This window comes from Maniola jurtina, chromosome 4 (genome assembly GCF_905333055.1).
Source record: "Maniola jurtina chromosome 4, ilManJurt1.1, whole genome shotgun sequence".
NCBI lineage: Eukaryota > Metazoa > Arthropoda > Insecta > Lepidoptera > Nymphalidae > Maniola > Maniola jurtina.
In genome coordinates this window covers 4804724-4825507 of record NC_060032.1, presented here as the reverse complement: position 1 = coordinate 4825507, position 20784 = coordinate 4804724, and the positions used below count along the sequence as shown (strand labels likewise).

At 35.3% G+C, this 20784-nt stretch overlaps 3 protein-coding genes and 1 non-coding gene across 6 annotated transcripts; 3 read left to right on the top strand and 1 right to left on the bottom strand.

Moving 5' to 3' along the window:
- Positions 1-303: 303 nt before the first annotated feature.
- On the top strand, positions 304-1403 carry LOC123864827 (mitochondrial import inner membrane translocase subunit TIM14). 2 transcript variants are annotated; one of them, XM_045905532.1, is made up of 3 exons: positions 304-490; positions 565-804; positions 1136-1403. In XM_045905532.1, exons 1-3 carry the CDS (start codon positions 488-490, stop codon positions 1250-1252), a joined length of 360 nt encoding a protein of 119 aa, XP_045761488.1. In that variant the 5' UTR covers positions 304-487; the 3' UTR covers positions 1253-1403. The 2 variants fall into 2 exon arrangements, with proteins under 2 accessions (XP_045761488.1, XP_045761487.1); XM_045905531.1 differs by lacking the exon at positions 304-490 and having other exon boundaries at positions 535-804.
- A 2634-nt stretch (positions 1404-4037) lies between these two features.
- LOC123864802 (growth hormone-regulated TBC protein 1-A) lies at positions 4038-8376 on the bottom strand. Its single transcript, XM_045905487.1, has 6 exons — positions 8156-8376; positions 7863-8047; positions 7263-7529; positions 6410-6592; positions 5068-5321; positions 4038-4671 (listed from the first exon to the last, which is right to left on the bottom strand). Exons 1-6 carry the CDS (start codon positions 8173-8175, stop codon positions 4567-4569), a joined length of 1014 nt encoding a protein of 337 aa, XP_045761443.1. The 5' UTR covers positions 8176-8376; the 3' UTR covers positions 4038-4566.
- A 514-nt stretch (positions 8377-8890) lies between these two features.
- Positions 8891-20751, top strand: LOC123864768 (exocyst complex component 2). 2 transcript variants are annotated; one of them, XM_045905434.1, is made up of 18 exons: positions 8891-9143; positions 9524-9676; positions 10187-10379; positions 10945-11056; positions 11547-11706; positions 12315-12529; positions 12615-12730; positions 13244-13380; positions 13691-13875; positions 14826-14993; positions 15512-15664; positions 16531-16725; positions 16958-17130; positions 17629-17860; positions 19441-19625; positions 20085-20144; positions 20380-20476; positions 20512-20751. In XM_045905434.1, the coding sequence occupies exons 1-17, from the start codon at positions 9035-9037 to the stop codon at positions 20462-20464; spliced, it is 2631 nt and encodes an 876-aa protein (XP_045761390.1). In that variant the 5' UTR covers positions 8891-9034; the 3' UTR covers positions 20465-20476; positions 20512-20751. The 2 variants fall into 2 exon arrangements, with proteins under 2 accessions (XP_045761390.1, XP_045761389.1); XM_045905433.1 differs by having other exon boundaries at positions 20380-20751.
- On the top strand, positions 18527-18665 carry LOC123864990. The gene has a single exon (XR_006795876.1). It is a non-coding gene; the product is annotated as a U4 spliceosomal RNA (small nuclear RNA).
- Positions 20752-20784: the final 33 nt, after the last annotated feature.

Sequence of the window (20784 nt, the reverse complement as noted above, 5' to 3'; positions counted from 1 at the left end):
TCCGGTCAGCGGTCTAGTCTATGAATGCCAAGCTTCCTTCATTGTGTTGCCAACTGCCATTGACATAGACTTCGACACAGACCAGTAATCTGGCCATTGATTTGATATAAATCGAGGTCAGCGGTGGTTCTTGCCAGCCAATCTACTAGTCTAGTACCTACTCTGTAATGTACGGATATAGGTAACCTTACCCACAAACCACGAATCCACCTTACCTGTGACATTTGTAAAATGCATAAAATGTAGACCCAGAGCCGTAACCAGTTAAAAAAAAGCATAAAATGTCTATTGTCAGATTGTCAGAATTTGACAGCATAAAATCATTTAGAATTTTTCACTTTAAATTTGATGCAAGGTTGTGAAAAACTGAGAAATTTCTCATTAATTATGTTGATTAAGTTTAAATCTAATACGGTGATAAGTATAGATAATATTTAAAAATATTTTGTAGACATAATACAGGTGGAATCAAGACAGAACAGTAAACATGGTAGGTACACATAACCTCATTACAGTAAGATTTTAACCTTTTTTATGATAAATAATACATCTCTTTACTTGCAGGCTAGTTCAATTATCTTAGCAGGTCTCGGTATGGCTGCCGTAGGATTTGCAGGTCGCTACATATTAAGGCAAATGCCAAATGCGTCGACAAAATTTGCAGAGGCAATGAAAAATTTACCTAAGTTTGACTCTGAAAGTTTAGCTAATTCCAAATATTATAAAGGAGGATTTGAGCCTAAAATGACGAAAAGAGAAGCAGCTTTAATATTAGGTGTTAGTCCAACAGCTAATAAAGCCAAGGTAAAAGTTTTTATTACCACTATCACTAGCCTTATTATAAGTGCGAAAGTGTGTTTTATTTGTTAATGAACCGCCCACAGAATTACTTGTTATGTTACATAAATAATTCTGTTATATAGGTCTCATGTACCTCCATTTATGGGCAGTATTTTTTGTTGATTTATCTTTCAATCACACAGCAACAGCAACAGATCATCAAAGACCCGAACAGTGACATAAGGCTTATTTTTATGCTAGGAAATCAAAGAGTTCCCACAGTATTAGAAAATCTAAATAAAGTCAGCATCATCTAGTATTTTCATATATATATTCAATTTTGTTTTTATTGTAGATACGAGAAGCACATAGAAGAATAATGTTACTAAATCATCCAGACAAAGGTGGATCACCACTCATCGCTGCTAAAATTAATGAAGCCAAAGATGTGCTTGAAAGTGGAAAGTCATGAGTTTAACCCTAATTTAGATAGCGGAAAAATAGACAATTTAGTTGAACAAATTACCATAATTGTTATGTTATGTGCCCCTACTATGCAGAAGTATAAGTCAGCTATGTATAAGATTTATTGAGGATAAAAATAAAAAAAACAATTTCAACATCTCAATAATTTATTTTACAAAGAGCTCATCAAACATGTATTATTAACACACTAACACACATAAATGGAATCCTCAGCAAATAGCAATAACTAAGCTAAGCATAAAAAACATCAAGATATTATATTATCATAAAAACATTTGAGAATTATTACAAAATTGACTGAAGAGCACACTTTACAATATTATGTTGTAGGTAATGCAAAAATGCTATCATAAAAATATATAATGATTTTCAATCATATTTAATAAGGTAAATAATACTAAAAATCTGATTTTTTTCATCTAATTTAGTTCAATGTTGCAAGAAAATATATAAATATTTATGAAACATTCCTCTATTATACCTAACAAGAGCTAATAACATTTAGTATAAATAGTAAAAGCTGGAAACAGGGTTACACAGTTAACCTAATAACACAAGTAATATTACTTGTTACATTATACAGAATTTATTTCAGAGGTCCTAAATGAGTCCTATACTAGAAAAAGAAAACCATATATGGCCACAAAGTTCAAAAAAAGTTTGAAGTTTTAATTCTTAATAGTTTATTAAAAAAAATATTATTATAAAGTTGTTCAATATTAAAACTTGATAGAAATCCACATTTTGGCAGTTTTTTAGACCTACTTTTGATGATAATCCTACTTTAGTGGCAAATTTACGAGTGGTGACAAATACTTAAATATTCACAACTACTGCAAGCCACCAAATATTTGCTTTTATTTGTTATTGTCTTTAAACTTTGTGAGGATTATGTTTATCATCTGTTGAACATAATATAACCAATCTTCCAATTTAAAAGTTTTATTTCCATAGTATCAAGAAAAATATATGCAAGGTGCTGTCATAATTAAAACTGAATTATTAAATGTACAGTCTATTTTTCGTTACTAAGGTAAAGTATCAAGAAGTAGCTTCTTGTTGAAATATGTTAGAGATGCACATAGGATGAAACAATGAAATTGTGAGGGAAAACATAAGAGAATGTCTAAATCGCTAGGCCGTGCTGTTGCTTAGGTGTTTCTCCAAGGATTCAATGATTTGTTTACCTTTTCAGCTAGCTAAGGAAAAACATTAGAGCAGAATTTACATTTTATAGTTAATAAAAATATAACTTTTACTTCTTTGATCATTCTAAGTGATTATAATCATGATTGTTACTCTCACTCATTTGTTTGTTTGTAATCTAAATTAAATAAATACTTAAACCTAAAGTTCCTATGAACTAATAAATAAAAAAAATATACAGTTTCATATATCAATTTGATATAATATTAATCAGTAGCCATGTTAAGGTTGATACAACAGGGAAGGCGCATTTTTTGTCTGAAGTTCATCTTTCAATGTTAATATTGGAGATAAAAAAAAGTGCCAACGCAAATTACATTACAAGTATTGCAACACTACTTGACATCGCGCAGTTTGTTGTCGAAGAAAATTATATGACTATTATTCAACTTCTCAACATATTGTGTCGTTTTTATAGGCTCACAGTGCATTTTAGATATATTTTTTTACCTTAACCATTATAGAAAATAACTGGTAAGTGAAACTTTATAATCAAACAAAAGATAAATCATATTTTTAAATGTTGAAAAGAAATGAGTTAGTATAAATTGCACCCTGTCTTTTTAAAGAAAATATACTTAAATGGATTTTTTTCATTACAACAGATGCGAATAAAAGAATTTTTGAACTTGTACTGTAATTACTGAAGCTTATAAAATAATAATAATACTTAACACCTTAAATGATATATAAAAAATTCACTTAAAATAATTGTTCACATAACCCATTGTCATGTGTACCTAAATTAATAAGATAAAAAATAGTAAAATTGATTACAGTTTTTGGAGACTAGTCAGAGTTTGTTTAAAGTGTATTTAATGTAAAAAAAAACCGGCCAAGTGCGAGTCAGACTCGCGCACCGAGGGTTCCGTACTCAGGTATTTTTTCCGATATATTGCACGATAAAACAAAAATTATTGTGCATAAAAATCTGTTTTAGAATGTACAGGTAAAGCCCTTTCATATGATACCCCACTTTGGTATAGTTATTATACTTTGAAAATTAAAACACATTTTAATTTTTTTTAATGATGTGACCACAAATTCACGGTTTTCGGATTTACTCCTTTACTTGTGCTATAATACCTGCCTACCTGCCAAATTTCATGATTCTAGGTCAACGGAAAGTACCCCATAGGTTTTCTTGACAGATACGACGGACTGACGGGCAGACAGACAGACAGACAACAAAGTGATCCTATAATGGTTCCGTTTTCCTTTTGAAGTACGGAACCCTAAAAATAACTGCTTTAATCTCAAACTTTAATACAAGCTTCTATTGAGCTTACCATTAGTACAAATCATTATGACATGTGACTTAAGCAGACCATCTGCTTAAGTGCACTGTGTGAGTTATTTATCTAGGAATATGCAGTGCAATAATAGACTTGTAATAAATTACTCAAGTCATTCATGAGTATATATTATTTTATAGCTCATGTAATTTAAACCTGCATAACACTCATCCATGACTTAAGTAGTTCATCTATTTAAGTCAGGCACAAACGTTTTGTTACAGCTGTCTTAGGTCACTAAGTGATAATAATAAACATTTTGAAATATACAATCTAAATGTAAATTAAATACTTATTGTTCATGTTTTAATGAAAATATTTTTGGGTGCATATCACAATAATAAATAGGTTTAGTATACAAAGGTGTTCCTTATTTATACTACGATTTGAATTGATTCTACACACGTCACGCGTCGTCATAGAGTTGATTAACACGTTCAAAGAATGTATTTACATAACTGATATAGATTCATTGAACATATTACGTAACACTGCTGTGATATGTACCCAAAATTACTAAAAACCAGGGTTAGCCTTGTTTTAAACAAAAATGAGTGTTTTAAACTTATTTTTTTTTTAATAAAAAACATATATAAACATGTCTTAAACAGAAAAATGTTTTGTTTTTCATTAAATTGTTTTTCGTCCAACCCTGCTTAAAATGGATCATTTTGTTCAATTTGTGCTTGGAAGATTGTAAAATATCTCTTTTGTATGTTAACAAAAATTTATTAGTAGTCATTTGGTAAATCTTTTGAAAAGATGAGATCAAAAGTTCCTTAGGATTGAATTACTGGGTTCACCGTGGCTCCTTCCGCAGTTGCTCCCGGCGCTGCTTCGCGAAACGAGCTCTGAGCTTCAGGATTGTGGCGTTGGATAAAGTTCCAGGTACTTTAAATATTGACTGGAAACAAAATTACAAAGTTACTTTGCTTCCAAGACTGCCTCAGAAAACTGCAATCAAAAGAAGGCTTTGACTGAATGATAAACGCCGATGGCAAAGAGGCGCCAGAATAAGAAGTTGGCCCAAGTATCCATTAAATGGAAGCTGATTGTGTCGTCATTATAGTTGTCACAAAATATAATCTAGGGCTTGATTGCGGTAGAATGACAGCTACAGTCATATTCGCAATCACCTTTGAATGGTCATTATTGGCTACAAATGCATTGTAACAAGAACAGCATAAATTCAGCCAATTACAACAATAATTACGATTGTAATAAATTTTTAAAAACCTAAATCCGCAGGCATCCGCTAGTATTTAAATATATTAAACATATGCAACTAAAATGTACAAACCTGCATAAACTCATGACAATGCAATGCACTTGCATTTTTGACGATAGCCTTAAAACATTCTGCCAAGGAAGTGAAATCATTACATGCTAGTATAGATGCCCGGTTATTCTTGATCAATGTCAAACACACTCTGAATAGGATCTTGGAGCCCTCATAGAAAAGGCAGTCCCATATTCTCAATACTGTCTCTATGGGTAGCACTTCAGCAAAGAGGCAGACAAACCATTTTGTAGTTATTACAGCCCAAGGCAGACCTACAAAAGAACATTTTTTTAGATTTTGATACAAGTTAGCCCTTGACTGCGATCTCACCTAGTGGTAAGTGATGATGCAGTCAGATGGAACTTGGAAGGGGTATGGAGTTTCATTATGACCTCTGATTGGTTTCTACATGGCATCGTATTGGAATGTTAGGCCACAGTTGAGGCCAATCGCCAAACAAAATTTACACAATACAAGTGATAAGTAGATCCGAATTTACTCGTATCTATAGTGATAAGGAGATAAATATAATTAGTGACCAGATTTATTAATGGATATTAATTACGTGATTTTTGACTAAGTTATTCAGCTAGGGTGGATCCACACTTAGTCGCGCCAAATATTAGATTTGATTAAGGGAAAATTTGATTGAGATTGGCCACCTGTGTGAAACCACACTAATTTTACCTTAACGAACTTGATTAAATAAGTAATCTATTCTCAAAATGTTACAAAATCCATAATAATTAATAATCAAGATTAAATATGTCTCCTTAATGGACTTTACATGGTTAAATTGTTAAAACAACCTTGATTTTTGGTATGCAGCACGTTAACTTTTTATTATTTTAGCCTCACAGGAAAACAGAATTTCTAGGAACTAAATCCTAACCCTTTGATAAATAATCTCGAGGGAAGCGTCAAATCTGAAAATATCCTGTAGTGAAAGTGTGTAATAGAATTAAAAATGTAAAGACAATCAAAAATATGTTGACGTATCAGTTATAAAGACCAAAATATAAGTTGAACAGCTATTTGTAGTGTAAAGAATTAACACCAGTTATTGCAACTATAGGATTTTGCGACCTAATGATCAGGGTCCCTTTAATGTTGTTATAACAGTACATAATATTTATAACTAGCAACCCGCCCCGGCTTCGCATGGGTGGACATTTATTTTTTCTATTTTCCGGGATAAAATTTAGCCTATACGGATTCGAAAGAATCCCTCTAAGTAATGGTAAAAGAAATTTTGAAATCGGTCCAGTAGTTTTTGAGCCTATTCAATAAAAACATACAAAAATACAAAGGTTTCCTCTTTATAATATTAGTATAGATAATTGTTTTAAAACATACATACCTAAGTTAATTACATGTTGATGGACATCAGGTGCCTTGGATTTGACTAGTTCAGACAACACCTCTATGTCCACAATCAGACCATCCATGGTCTTTGTATAGTAGTCTGGGAGTATTTTTTCTACCAAAACTTTGAGAAGCCAAAATGATGTTTCTTCACTCTTCGTGGATAGCAAAAGTAAACCTAAAATGTTTAAGCAAGTTCAGTTATGACATAAGATTTTTTTTAAATCAACTACAAATCTCTTGTGTAAAACAAATTAAATTGAAAAAGAAAAAAATTGCATCCTTTTTTACAATATTATTGAGCTATAGAAAATATACTATAACATTTATATAACATTTATATACATCCTAGATTTGCACAGGTAGCTACAGATTTTCAGTAGCATTTTTATTGATATTTTGGTTACTGTGAGTTGATCTTTGAATATTGAGTTGGGAACTTTATTAGTCTATTTGAGAAAAACAGTCCCATAGTGTATTGTTTTCAAATAACATACACTTTTCTATATAACAATTTAAACAGCATTAACCAATGAAGCTTTCAAGTTGTGTGATCACCAACCTTTTCAACATTATCATCATAGTTTTGCCTATTTATAAAACAATTACTTCCATCTTAAAGAATCCATTTATGCATTGATGAAAACTGTATAAACAGTACATACAGTATTTTCTCAGATTAGTGCAAGCAGATAGACAAACATGGTGGAGCGACAATGTTTTATAATAAGTACTGATTTGTTCAGTTATTTATAAATGAATATATTGAAAATTTAAATAAAAGGTAATAATATTTCTTTCTTTAGGAGGATAGAGAAGACTAAAAATAACTATATTATAATACAGACCTGCAATATAATTCAAGCCTTGACAATAACCAACAGCTTTGTTGTTATGAGCATAAGCTATTAACACATTAAACAGGTGTGCCTGGTGATTAGCTTCCTTAGAAAAGTAGATATTGTCAGGGAAAGTACGAGGTAGGTCAGTTTTAACTAAATCAACTAGCTCTTTTTCAAAAGGACTGTCGAGGATCTTCTGGTATAGGTCAGGGCATTGGTCTTTCATCTTGTCTGCTTGAGATATTGCCATCCATACCGACGGCCGATGTTCACCTAAAAAGAAGTCATTATCAGTAAAAAATATTGCCTTATTAATTATCAAAGATATTATCAAGTGAAGTCAAATTATTATTATACTTGTGTGTGTGACATGCATTCGTGAAGCGGAATGTACCTAATACAAATGCCAAACAATAAAAATAATTTTTAATGAAGTCTTATTTTACATTATCCTCGGGAAAGAGATAGGAAGGATGCTTTAGAGTATAGATTTAGAAGATCCAGAAAAATACCATGCTTTTAAAGCCAACCTGAATATCTAGGTCAATGTTTAAATACAGTATTTTAACATATTTGGGGTAAAAGGACAAAACTTATTCCACTTACCAGGGACTCCTTTACGGACATATCTCTTGACTGTGTTGGTGCGTTTAACAGACTTCCCTTCTCCAAGCAAAACGGACCACTTTTGTGCCCTTGAGGCCAATACTTTTAGGTATACCGACATAAATTCTTCATAGCTCTCAAAGTCGAAATCATCATGTCTTTCGAATCCATATTCGTCGACGGCGCTAAACAAACAGTAGTATGTAATAAAAATCACAAAATTCTAAAAGATGAAGTAAATAAACTTTAAAACTTTAACAGCGCATAATATCTAAAGGATGATTCACTTTTACCTGAAACTTGAGTGAGCCATTTCAAAATTGCGATTGGATTTTAGATTAAATCATTATTCAACCTATATTTTATTTTATCAAACGGTAATATTATAGTTACGCCCCCGAAACGAAACAAGTATTTTTTATCATTCCTACATGACGGATAAAAGTTCAACTTCAAACCGCAAATACTCTTTGGCTTATTGACGGAAAATTGCGGATTTTAATGAATGATTGAAAAATTGAATGAATCATTGTGAATTTGAAAGTAGGTATGGAAAGAACATTGAATGGGAAAGAAAGACACAGACCTAGTATATAGGTCTATGATCGAAGAAGAAAGAGTAAAGCATGAGTAAAGTTAATTGTCTGTGATTTGACCCATATTTGACCCAAGAGAACAAAACCACCGACTTACAAAACTGTACAAAGGCTCAAATCTGGCTTTATGGTTCTGGGTTCTAGCTATTTAAACTTAGATAAGTCGTTAATAATTTATTTCACAGATCATAATCTGCCCAAACTGCCACAAAATAAAGTTGATTAATTTGATTTGTTTGTCTTGCTCTGTGGATTTCTCTTTTCTCCTTGAAAAGGCTAGAACCCAGAGCTGTAAAGCCAGTTGAAGAAAATGAGAAAAAAAAACATGTTGACCACAAACCATATTTTTTTCTGGTTTTACGGCTCTAGGTTCTAGCCTTTTTAATACACAGACTATATGTTACTGGTCTGCCACAGACCAAGAGTAAACTTTTTCATCAATTTTATTTATATATATATTTTAATTTTTATTCAAAGAGTTAATAATAAACTTGCTTCGTGATTTTTAACTGAGCAGTGAATAGTTAAAAGTGTGCTCAACTACAATAGATATTTTTAATAATAAATCCCGTTATTATGGGCCCTCCCCCCGTTGTTACTGGAATTTCTCCAAAGGAGGGCCCTCCAGGAACGAAAGTGACTATTCGAGGGGAGTTTCTTGGTACCAGTCCCACGGATTTAATTGGTATGTAATGTAACTACAATTAATATGTTCAACTTTCCACAAACATGCAGTGTGCATATTTAAATTAAATAAAAGTTTGCCTGGCAAGGCATATAAATTTGTGAACATTCAAAGTATAGAAAAAGTTGTATTTGTGTAGAATATCTGCCCGAATACTGCTTGATACATTATCAAGCCATGATATATAATAAAAGCAAAGTACGAATTTCCATGGGTATAACTTTAAAAATTCATTAAGACTTACTTCATTAGGAGTTGAATTTCCCAAAGTAACCTATTGCCAAAATATCAAGTTTTTATTTGAATCTCATCAACTATGCATTGATAGATTAGTCAATCAGTCACAACAAGTATTTTGTATAAGTATTTGAACACTTTAGGTCTTAAGATCTGTGGGTGTGATTGCCTGCTATCAGGAGAATGGAAGAGCAAGAACAAAATAGTGGCAAGATCGGGCCCTTGCAAGGGGCGAGGTGATATCATTGTCACTACCAAGTCTGGAGGTGAAGGGACTTCCACTGTACAGTTTAGAGGTAGGTTACATGCTAATAGAGAGGTAAAAAAATCATTGATTTTATTTAAGTTCTAAAAGTAAAGATTTTATTTATTTATGTACTAAATGCCCGCAACTGTACAGATTCAGATTTTTAAAAATTCCATGGGAAGACTAAATTTTCAGGATAAAAGTAGACTATGTTCTTTGTCTCCAGGATGCCAACTATCTCTGTATCAACTAGATGATGCCCATCCCTTTGTACATGTGAATTTAGGTTTTTGAAAATGTTTTGGGAACATTTTGATGGATTTTTTGACTATGCCCTTTTCCTGGATGCAAATCATCTTTGTACCAAAACTATGGGGTGTACTGGTTTTAACCGATGACATCCATCTCTGATAAAAAAATCTCAGCATCTATCTAGACAATGCATATCTTGCCAGCTTGCATTTGGAGTTCAGATTTTGGCAGTTGACAGAACTAGACCGAAAATGTCAACCACCTGCCAATTGTAATGCATATTATTTTTACAATATTACTCTTTCAGGTTACCATGAGTCCATAGGGCCGGTAAAGGAGAGTGCAGTATGGGTGGAAGAAGCGGCTCCACCATCGTTGCCATGGGGTCGTCGACCCATGTCGCCCACTGCCTACACCCCACCTGATCCACTCGGCTTGTCGACTGAGGGAGATGATTGTAAATTCCCAGAGGAAGAGTTGAATGAATTGTTTCCTGATGGGTAAATATTTTTTTATCTTTGACAGGTTTTCTAACCTTCTAAAAGGTAAATCTTAGCTTGTATAGGTTTTATTGATTCTAAGGCCTTTTTCTGATTAGATAAGCTAATGGTACTGCATATACCGATCACGCATATGTCCCACCACTGCTGCTGCATCTAATCAGATGAGGACCTAAAAATAAAATTTTACTTATTTTGTACAATACATTTGAATAGAACTTTGTTATGCAAAACTTTGAGTAAAATAATTATAAGTAAATTTTTCTTTATATTGTAGGTAATTGAATTGAATAAAATGAAAAATTATATCAATAATATAAGTGATTATAAAAATAGTAAACAATAAAGAAAGGCAATGTTGGCTTTTAAAGATCTTAACCAGTTTCTATATTTCTTGTTTGTTTTTCTGATAGGTTTGTTGTTTTTCGGGTAGGTAGGGCATTCAGAAGCAGTGGTACAGTCACTTGATGATTTAAAAGCACTTTTAAAAGTTTATTTGAATAAAAACTTTCTATGCAATTAGCAATCAAAATTATTTTTAATCAATTTTTGGATTTTCTTTTAGCTCTGGGAAGCTGTCTGATGAGAATTTTCAACCAGGCTGGTACCTTTTGGAACATCATAGCAACACATCATTTGAGGATTTGAGAGCTGGGATGGTGTTCTTGCAGAGAAAGGTATTTTGTATAAAATGTAGTTCACATCAAAGTTATGTATGTACTCATATGTATGTATGTTTATACTTTATTGGTATATGACAAATGACAGGTTATAAAAAAGAAAACTTAGAAATTGTATGTACAAAAAGTTATTTATACTTTCAGCATGATTGTCATCATAAGCAATCCTCATCATCACAGACCCATGGCCAGTACACTACTAAGCACGGGTCTCCTCCCAGAATGAGAAGTGTTTAGTTATAAAACATTATGGAGAACTCTTAGATGCAGATGTCCTCACAATCTTTTGCTTCACAATTAAAGCATATTTATTTGATTAAGATGTGCATAACTCTGAAAAGTTACAGCTATAAGCCTGGGAGCATAAGCCTATCTTGCAATAAAAAACTTCAAATCAACATCTGCTGCTCTTTTTTGGTCCTTGCATCCTTGTGGCTTGTCTCATAGTATGAAATCAACCTAATAGTAGGTACATTGATGATTCTAGGTTGAAGGTCAAAAAGAAGGACAACTGAGCTTTCTGAAAGCAAATACTGGTGCAGTAATGGACCAGCTGGACCGACTGGTGCTCCTCAAGAACATGTATGAAGAGGATCAGAGGAAAAACGGCAAAGAACCTCTGCCCAGCTTACAAGCTGCTATAGAAGGTATGTATTGGAATGAGAAACTAACCAGTTGTAATAATAAATTGTTAACAGATTTAATTTAAAAAAAAAAATCAGCATTCGCTTCTCAGGTTCAGGAGGTACAAACCGTGATTTTTTTAAATTTTATTTAATGCATGCCCCTGTGAGGCTGATTTTCAATTTTAAAAGCTCATGTAATTTATTTTTAAATGGCGGTGATACACAGATAGACAGGCTGGACGAAACTACGAAACTATAAGGTTTCCCGGGTTTTTAACCTAAAACAGATATATTTAAGTGAAGACTTGGGCGCGTTTGGGACCCTCGTAGCTTTAGTTTTAGGTTCACATAATTAATTATCACCACTAACATCATTGTTTGACAGTCAGAAAGTGTACAATAGTACCCAATTTGAATAAATGACTTTGACTTTGTCTTTGACTTTGAAGTCAAGTCATATGGATGTGTAAGCAACAGAGACTACATAGATATTGGCGCAGGGCGTACGCACCCGTTGACACCTTCAAGCGTGCTTCAAAAATTGGAGTCCCGTTATCAGGATTGCCTAAAATGTTTTGACTTCTGCCGCATATAGAAGAGAATGTACGCAAACAGAATTTTGTTTTCAGAATCGATATCCCTCGCGGACTCCTTATTTTCGGAGATCTTATCGCGCAAAGAGAATGCGGATAAGACGCGAGAGGCGTTGTCTCTACTCACGCGACACAAGTTCCTGTTCCAACTGCCCGCCACCATCGATAAGAACATTCGCAAGAAAGAGTATGACTTGGTTGTCAACGACTACAGTCGAGTGAAGAACCTGTTCGGGAACACTGACGTTAAGGTACACAACTTGCATTGTACACATGCAATTGACGAAAAGATTCAATTACAATTATTGAAAACCTAATAAATGATTCTTCCGGCAGCTCTTCCAGAAAATCCTTGATGAGATCGATAAAAAAATCGAAGACTTAAAAGAAAATCTCCACACAAGAATGAAAACTATGCCTGTAAATGTCCAAGAACAAACCAAATACATAAGGTATATAAACTACATTATATGTTAATAATTACATTAAAACTTGTGTCTTGCGTCTACTCTAAGGCTGAGATCTATAGCTCCTATCTATGTATACCTGGAAGCTCCTACAATTAAAATTATAGCATTTGACAGATAGCTAAGTATAGCTGGTTCCACAGATAATATACTACCTCTATGGCCGGTTCTCTCATGAACCACATGTCGGGATTTGCAGTATGGATACCCATTCGAGAGACAACACTTCAGCATTAAAGTAAAATGATCCTTAAGTGCCTTGAGTCATAGCTCAAGTTTATCCATACGTCTACAGCCAGCCAAATCTTAAACATAGAATTAAAATCGATGGTACTGAATTTGGTGGGAGAAACCGGTGATTACACAGGTAGCTCCTCAAATTAAGGATCTTTCAGTTCAATTCTGACAGAGATGTAAAATACCATTCTAAACACTGCAGAGTGAGAAATCACATTGTACAATGGTAAATATTGTGATGTGTGATAATGATTTTTTCAGATTACTTAATAGTTTGAACTGGGAAGGCGATGCAGCGTGGATAGCAATCACAACCCGCAAGGAGTATCTGATGAGTCTGATGAACAAGGTCAAAGACTATTTTAAGCAGAAGGAGGACCAAGAGTCTGGCGAGAAAGGTAGTTTTAGCTTTATCACACTAATGTTATAAAGGTGAAAGTTTGTATGTGTGAATGTGTATGTTCGTTACGCTAAAACAACTGGACGGATTTGACTGAAAGGAAAAGAGGTAGATTATGTCTTGGGTTAACACATAGGTTAATTTTTTATCCCGGAAATCAGAGTTCCCACGGGATTTTTGAAAAACCTGTATCCACGCGAACAAAGTCGCGGGCATCAGCTAGTTAAGTTATAAAGGTGAAAGTGTTCCTGTTGCTCAAGTCTTTAGAGTCGGTTAATTAAAATAAAAAATTAAATAAAAAATTGTAGGCAGACGTAAAGCCAAAGAGCCCGAAAGCGAAGGTTCTTGGAGCGCAGTGCGGTCAGCGTGGTGCGCGGCCGCATGTGGAGCCCTAGCGGCTGAACTGCACGCCCTGTGGCCTTTGGCGAGGCGGTACTTCGCCGGGGAGCTGGCGGGGCAACCGTCGGACCCGCAGCGAAACGCCGATCTTAAGGTAAACACTGGCTCTGACCACGACAACTACGTTAAAACATGTCGCTCATTGAAAGTGATGGTTCTTAGAGCGCGGTCTATAGTAAGCAATTAGTTTTGGCTTTTGACCAATCTGAAAAGACGAAAAATTCTTACCGTTGCCTTAATTTCAATTTTTTAAATTTATTTGTACCAGAAAGTTGTAACAATAAAGAGAAAAAGAAAGAAAAAGTGGACAGGGAAGCACTTATCTCTATAAAAGATCTCTACCAGTGACCCTTGGCAGTGCGAGCGGTTGTAAATGGAGTAGAATAGGTACAGCAAAGATAGAAAGTATTCAAGAAAAAAGGTTAGTAGATATTATGTTAGATTGTATAACTAGATGATGGCCGGAGCTTCGCTCGTGTGGATTGGTCAGATCTCTTGCAGCATCAGGATTGAGGAGTTGGAATCCAAATTTTTATGGAAGAACTAGCTGATGCCCGCAGCTTCGCCCGCGTGGATTGGTCAGATCCCCTGCAGCATCAGGATTGAGGAGTTGGACTCCAAATTTTTTATGAAACAATGTCGCAAAGTTCCTCTATAGATTAAAAAAAAAAATGACGCCAATCGGTTCAGAAATCTCGGAGATTTCAGTGTACATAGGTAGAAAAACACAACTCCCTTTTTGAAAGTCGGTTAAAAAAGTAGCCTATGTTACTCCCTGGTCAATTCTCTACTTGTCTGTGAAAATCCCGTCAAAATCGGTTCAGCCGTTCCCAAGATTAGCCTTTTCAAACAGACAGACAGACAGACAAAAATTTTAAAAACGTGTGATTCAGTTATAGTATCGTTCAAATAACCATATGACCTTAATATGCGGTAGTTATTTCGAAATTACAGACAGACACTCCAATTTTATTTATTAGTATAGATGTTGCGAAGTTCCCCTATCGATTAAAAATATAATTTATGATGATCTCCACATTGCAGGAAATGATAATAGCGGCCGTGCAGTTGTTCTCGGAGCACATGCGCGCGTGTCTGCTGTCCGGCGGCGCGCCACCCACCGCAGAGGTGCTTCGGTCGCGCCTGCTCGCCAACCTGCGCAGTCTCAGGGAGGCCTACGAGTCCTTGTTGAAGCTCGACTTGCCTTCACAGGTAACTATTATGATAGTAGTTGATGCCCGCGACTACATCCGCGTGGATTAAGGTTTTTAAAAATTCTATGGGAACTCTTTGACTTTCCGCTATAAAAAGTTGTCTTTTAAAGATTTGTATGTAAATTCTTGAGCCTGTAAAACTTTAAAACTAAATCAAAAAACTGGAGCTTGAGAAGACCCCTCTTAAGAAGCTGAGAGATTTATTGATTGTCAAAACAGTACAATACAATAACGATCGTCAAAAATCGAGCAAACCTGTATAATGCATACATTTTGAGATCCCGCTCGCTATTTTAGCTCTGTGTGCCAACTATGATGTCGAAAGATTTTAGTCCTTAATTTAAAGGTGAACCATACTTTTGACAGTTGACACAGAGCTAAAACGGCGCATGAGATCTCAAAACGGAATTAACGGAAAGAAAGAAAAAAGAAAATGCATTTATTTGTTGTTGGTGTCACAGATAAAAACAAAGCATACAAAATACATAAGTGCACATGGAATACTTGATTTTTCAGCCATTGAGCATAGTGGAAAAGGTGATATTCGACTATCGCGTGCACGGGATGACGGTGTTCATGCAGCGCGCGCACAAACGCGTCAAGGGACTCGCCGACAAAGAGACGTGGAAGATACAAGAGTTCACCGACTACGGAGCTATAACTAATCTTGTGAGTCACTATGTATAACACACCAGTTTTACTCAAGTCCGATTTTTGTCGGCTGATTTATTTTTATTTTTAACCATAACTAATTTTGTTAGAATGAATTACGCATCGGATTTACTCACATCCTATTTTTACCCGACTACGGCAAAGCCGAAAGGAAGGGCTGTCGACAACGCACGACCACGGCCTTTGTATTGAATCTCAATCAAGACGATGATAGCACTAAGCACAATCTTGTTTCTTTCTTTTTAGTTTATTTTACTTGTACCAAGTCGGGTTCAAGTTGTCTCATTTTTTCCGTAGTCGGGTTATAGTTTTTCCAACTTTTTTTGTTGGTATAAACCCTACTAGTTTCGGATGTGAGTAAATACGATTTATTTATATTTATAATGAGAACTAATTTTCTAAGTATGAAAGAAAGAAGAAAGAAAACTAGTTTATTCATCTTGTGTATAAAGTATTAAGTATAAACAAACTTAAAATGAGTGGTTAGTATAGTAGTTAGTAATAAATTACTTAATAATTACTTAAAATGAGTTCTTGCACCCACATGGCACAAGATAAAAAGAACATGTCGGCCTTATTCATGTCCGGTATTTGTCGGTGCATACCTGACAAGTTTCAAATCAAATCAATTCAATTATTTATCGTCTAGAACATGGTACATAGCCACATGTATATATTTTAGATGTTCCCATAGTGACCTGCATATTGACAGTCACCAGTGTACAAGATTATTCCAATTAACTATTTTATTATGACACATTTTAATACATAATAATATTACAGAACATTTGGACATTCCACCTGAGCAAAGTCAGGTCCGTTAGTTTGATTCTATTTTGAATCTTGTTTATACCGTTTTCCAGCCACATCTTCTAGAAACGTATCTAAACGACGCGTTATCCTCAATACACAAATGCGTATTCACGAGCGGCAGGCGAGAGACGCCGCTGCTGAGTGAAGGCAGCGAGCCTCTCACCGCACTGCGGAAACACACGCAGCAGATATTGCTGGCTTTCGTCACCGTGCTCGAGGAGCTCGCCTTGCAGCATGACGATCAGGTATGGATAGATATACAATTACAGTTACTTTCAAACGTATTAGTTAGTCTTTATTATACTTGGACACCTGTATAAGTGATAAATATTTCAAAACAACTGAACAATGTGTTGTCGTTTTTATACAAATGCATGTGAAGTGTGCGAATAAACATAGTGTCTAAATAAAATAGTTTCGGAGAACCAATAAGCTGTCATTTCATTATTTTTTTAAATTCCTTTTTTTTAATCACAGGATTTCAACAACACGAGTCTTTCAGTAGCGCTGGACCAGCCTCTGGAGGAGCCAAACAGAACGCTGGGCGACGGCAGGGTGCGGTCGTCGCAGCAGAGGCTGCTGATCGCGGCCAGTAACGCGCAGTACACACGACGCGTCACTCTGCCATCCGTCGCTACTTCCTTTGACAAGTACGCTGGAGCACCTATACACTAGCGTTTCTCCAGTGTGGATGTTCACGGAAACGCAAGCGTAGTGCAGACACTGCGACAGCGCGCGCACTTGTTCACACTTGAACGCCACGAATTTTATTAGAAAATAATTGATGCCCGCGATTTCCGAGTGGATTTAGGTTCTTTATAGCCCTGCCCTGTGGGAACTCTTTGGGGTAAAAAGAGGTCTAAGTCTTTACGATACAAGCTATCTCTGTACCAAATAGATTTTCGCAACTTCGTCCATGTGGAATTAGGTTTTTTTAAATTTAGTAGGAACTTTTTGGTTTTATGGATGCAAGCTATAACTTATTTGTACTAAAATTTCGTCAAAATCGGTTAAGCCGATGAGCCGTTAAAAGCAAGCAGAAAGATACTCTCATTTATAATAGTATAAGTATGGAATTTTCAAATCCTCAGCTAAAACTGCTGCTACAGAATCTAAAAATACTAAAAAAAAAAATTTTTCATTTCCAGTTTCGAATTCCCCAAGCCGCTACTAGCTCTGCAAACAACCAAAGAAGCGCTAAGCAACCTCGAATCGAGCATCGCCGAGACTTATCTAGAGCATAAGGGAGACCCACTGGTGGGCACCATCGAGCCCAGCATGTACATGGGCAGGCACGAGCTCGACCCGGACGCGATCGTGGACGACGCTCGCCCCTATGTGTACGAGATCATTAACAACCTTATTGCAGTTCACGCTGAGGTAAGTTTATATTTACGTGAATAACCCCGGAGGAAGGGGCTTGAGACGGGTCTGCCTGCGAAATTCAAATTTAATTTGGTTTTTGCAATTTGTAAACTAATACGACAACGTAGGCTTTTGGCATTTTAATTGAGTCAATGGCAGTATCATCCCTCACAGGTTTATATAAAAATCTTTACTTGAAAGGGTCCAGTTTAAGAAATTAGCTCAAGTATCGACTAATTTGTGAGAATTAGTCGATACTAGAGCTAATTTGAATTTCGCGGGCAGGCCCGTCGCATCCACCCTAACTTCAAGTTACAACTAAACGCTTTATGTAAAACGGCAATTTAGATTAAAATAGATATGTATCTGTGTATGTTTGTTACTCTTTCAAGCAAAAATTACTGGACAGATTTGGAATGGAGATTATCACGAAGCTTATTTTTTATCCCGGTAAATCAAAGAGTTCGCAATTTCGAAAAACGTAAATCCACGCGAAGTCGCAGGCATCAGCTAGTAACTTATAAAGTTATAAACAGGCTAATTATAGTGTACATAATAGAGATCATTATGAATAGTTTACTTCATAGATCCTTTGATAGATGGCGTTAGCGGCGTCTTTGATCGCGTTACAATATCAGCTATTTTGGGCGTTGATATACGTTCGTATAAAAAGTTGTAGCTAACTTTGCGCAGAGGCAATATCGTAACCAATGAGGTTAATCCGAGGTGCGATTATTGCTAGTTGAAAACTTTACCAATACCCCGCCTGGTGGACGTGAAATACCGTCCACTAAGGCACTTTTTGGACGGCTGTAAAGCCCTAATAATGTTTTGTAACGTTGGTTCTGAAAGATCCAATAGAAGTTGGACAGTTAAAGGTGACCCACAAAAACCCATTATGACCTATGCAAAAACACATGCTCATTGAGCATAGTGTATTTGCACTGAAGTTTGCATTCAAGAATGGCACTAAGTCCTAAAATCAAGAGGTTTGACAAATGAAAACCAAATTATAGTAAGCGACAGGTTGATATGGCAATCGGGATGGCGAGTGTGGACGCCCTGCCTCACACCACGATTGCCATCTCGACCTGTCGCGTTACAACGTCAACGTTTGTTTTGAGCTAGGCTACTTATAGGGTTCCGTACCTCAAAAAGACGGAAGCAAGAATCATGAAATTTGGCAGGTAGGTAGGTCTTATAGCACAAGTAAAGGAGTAAATCCGAAAACCGTGAATTTATTACATCATTAAAAAAAATGTGTTTAAATTTTCAAAGTAAGATAACCATACCAAGTGGGGTATAATATGAAAGGGCTTTACCTGTACATTCTAAAACAGATTTTTATTTATTTTTATGATTAATAGTTTTTGATTTATCACGCAAAATGTTGTAAAAAATACCCAAGTACGGAACCCTCGTTGCGCGAGTTCTACTCGCACTTGGCCGGTTTTTTTGTGTTGTTTGGATTGACTATGCTGCGTAGGCCCTTCTGGCCGCTACAGCGTCATCGGATGGGGGAGTTAGCTACGAATAAACCCCTCTTATACTACATTTTATGGTGGTGACAACTGACAAGGTTTTCGTCGTCGCAGGTAGATAGCATCTGCGGCGCGTCGTGTTCGCGGTACGTGCGCGACATCAGCGAGACTGTATGCGAGGAGGTGTCCCGGCTGTGGGCCGGCGCGAGGCCCACTTCGCGCGCCGCCGTGTTTCGCGCGAGACTCGAGACCACCCTGCTGAGAATGGCTTGTGCTGCGCATCTTACTGTAAAAGCCGAGTGAGTATGTTCATATAATCCCATACCACCTATCGTTAACTTCGTATTCATTATTATCATTATCAATTCGTGCTCGCTGATGAATAAGACGAAGATACAAAACACATGAGTAAAAGAGAGCGCTCTACTGGATGGGTGACTGACGTTGGATGTCCAAATTTGGCCTTTTCGTTTCCACCGCGAGTTCTCTTAATTGAGTTGTATATTAGAGTATCTGGAAATCCACCGCATTATTAAAACTCCTACCATTATGGTATTATGGAAAGCCGTCACGACCACAACGTCACGACGGCAATGAGTAATATAACACACAGAGAGTGATAAAATGAGATAAATACACAAAGTAATACTAAAATTTACTACTTTCTGTATTTATCGTTCTCCTTGTTTAACTAGGGTACCTAAAATTTTTTAGCAAGTTGACAACCTTATACTAACTGCAGTCTTTTTATTTTCCAGCGATTATCTCGTGAAAACTTTAGAGGCGTTAGAACTTCTAGAAACTGAAGAAGAAAAAAAGTGAGTATTTTTACTTTCTTTGCCCTAGTGATTTTTTTACCTGCCTAGAAAGTTTATAGAATAAAAATTTGATAAGAGCAAATATATATTAAATATGATTAAAATAAATAAAACATTTAAATATTATTATTTAAGTATAATATTATTTAAATAAAAATCGCAGAGATAAATATTTTAAAAATATTAATGGTAGGAAAGATTAAAATAAACTCTCAAAAAAATATTTGATTTCCAGGCGCATGGATTCGATCATTCAGAACTTTAAAAAGCGGATGGAGCTGCAACTATGTAGTCTTAATTGCAATATAGAGACTGTTTGAAATAATTACTATTTAAATTTTCTTTTTCATTACATTTAAGCCTGTATTTTTTAATCACAATATAAGACCTATTGCTTAAGATCCTTAGGTTTCGCGACTTTTGAATACAAGCACTAGAACTATAAACAAAACGTGAAATTCTGTAATTAACGATGTATATTTATTACTTAAAGGACATAAATGTTGAAAACCCTTTTTATATTTAGGTTTATTTACATCAGTATTAACGAAAATAGTTAATATGGTATATTATATCAATATTATTTAAATAAATTTAAAAGTAGTAAATATCTCATTAGAAATGGCATATTTAAAAATCA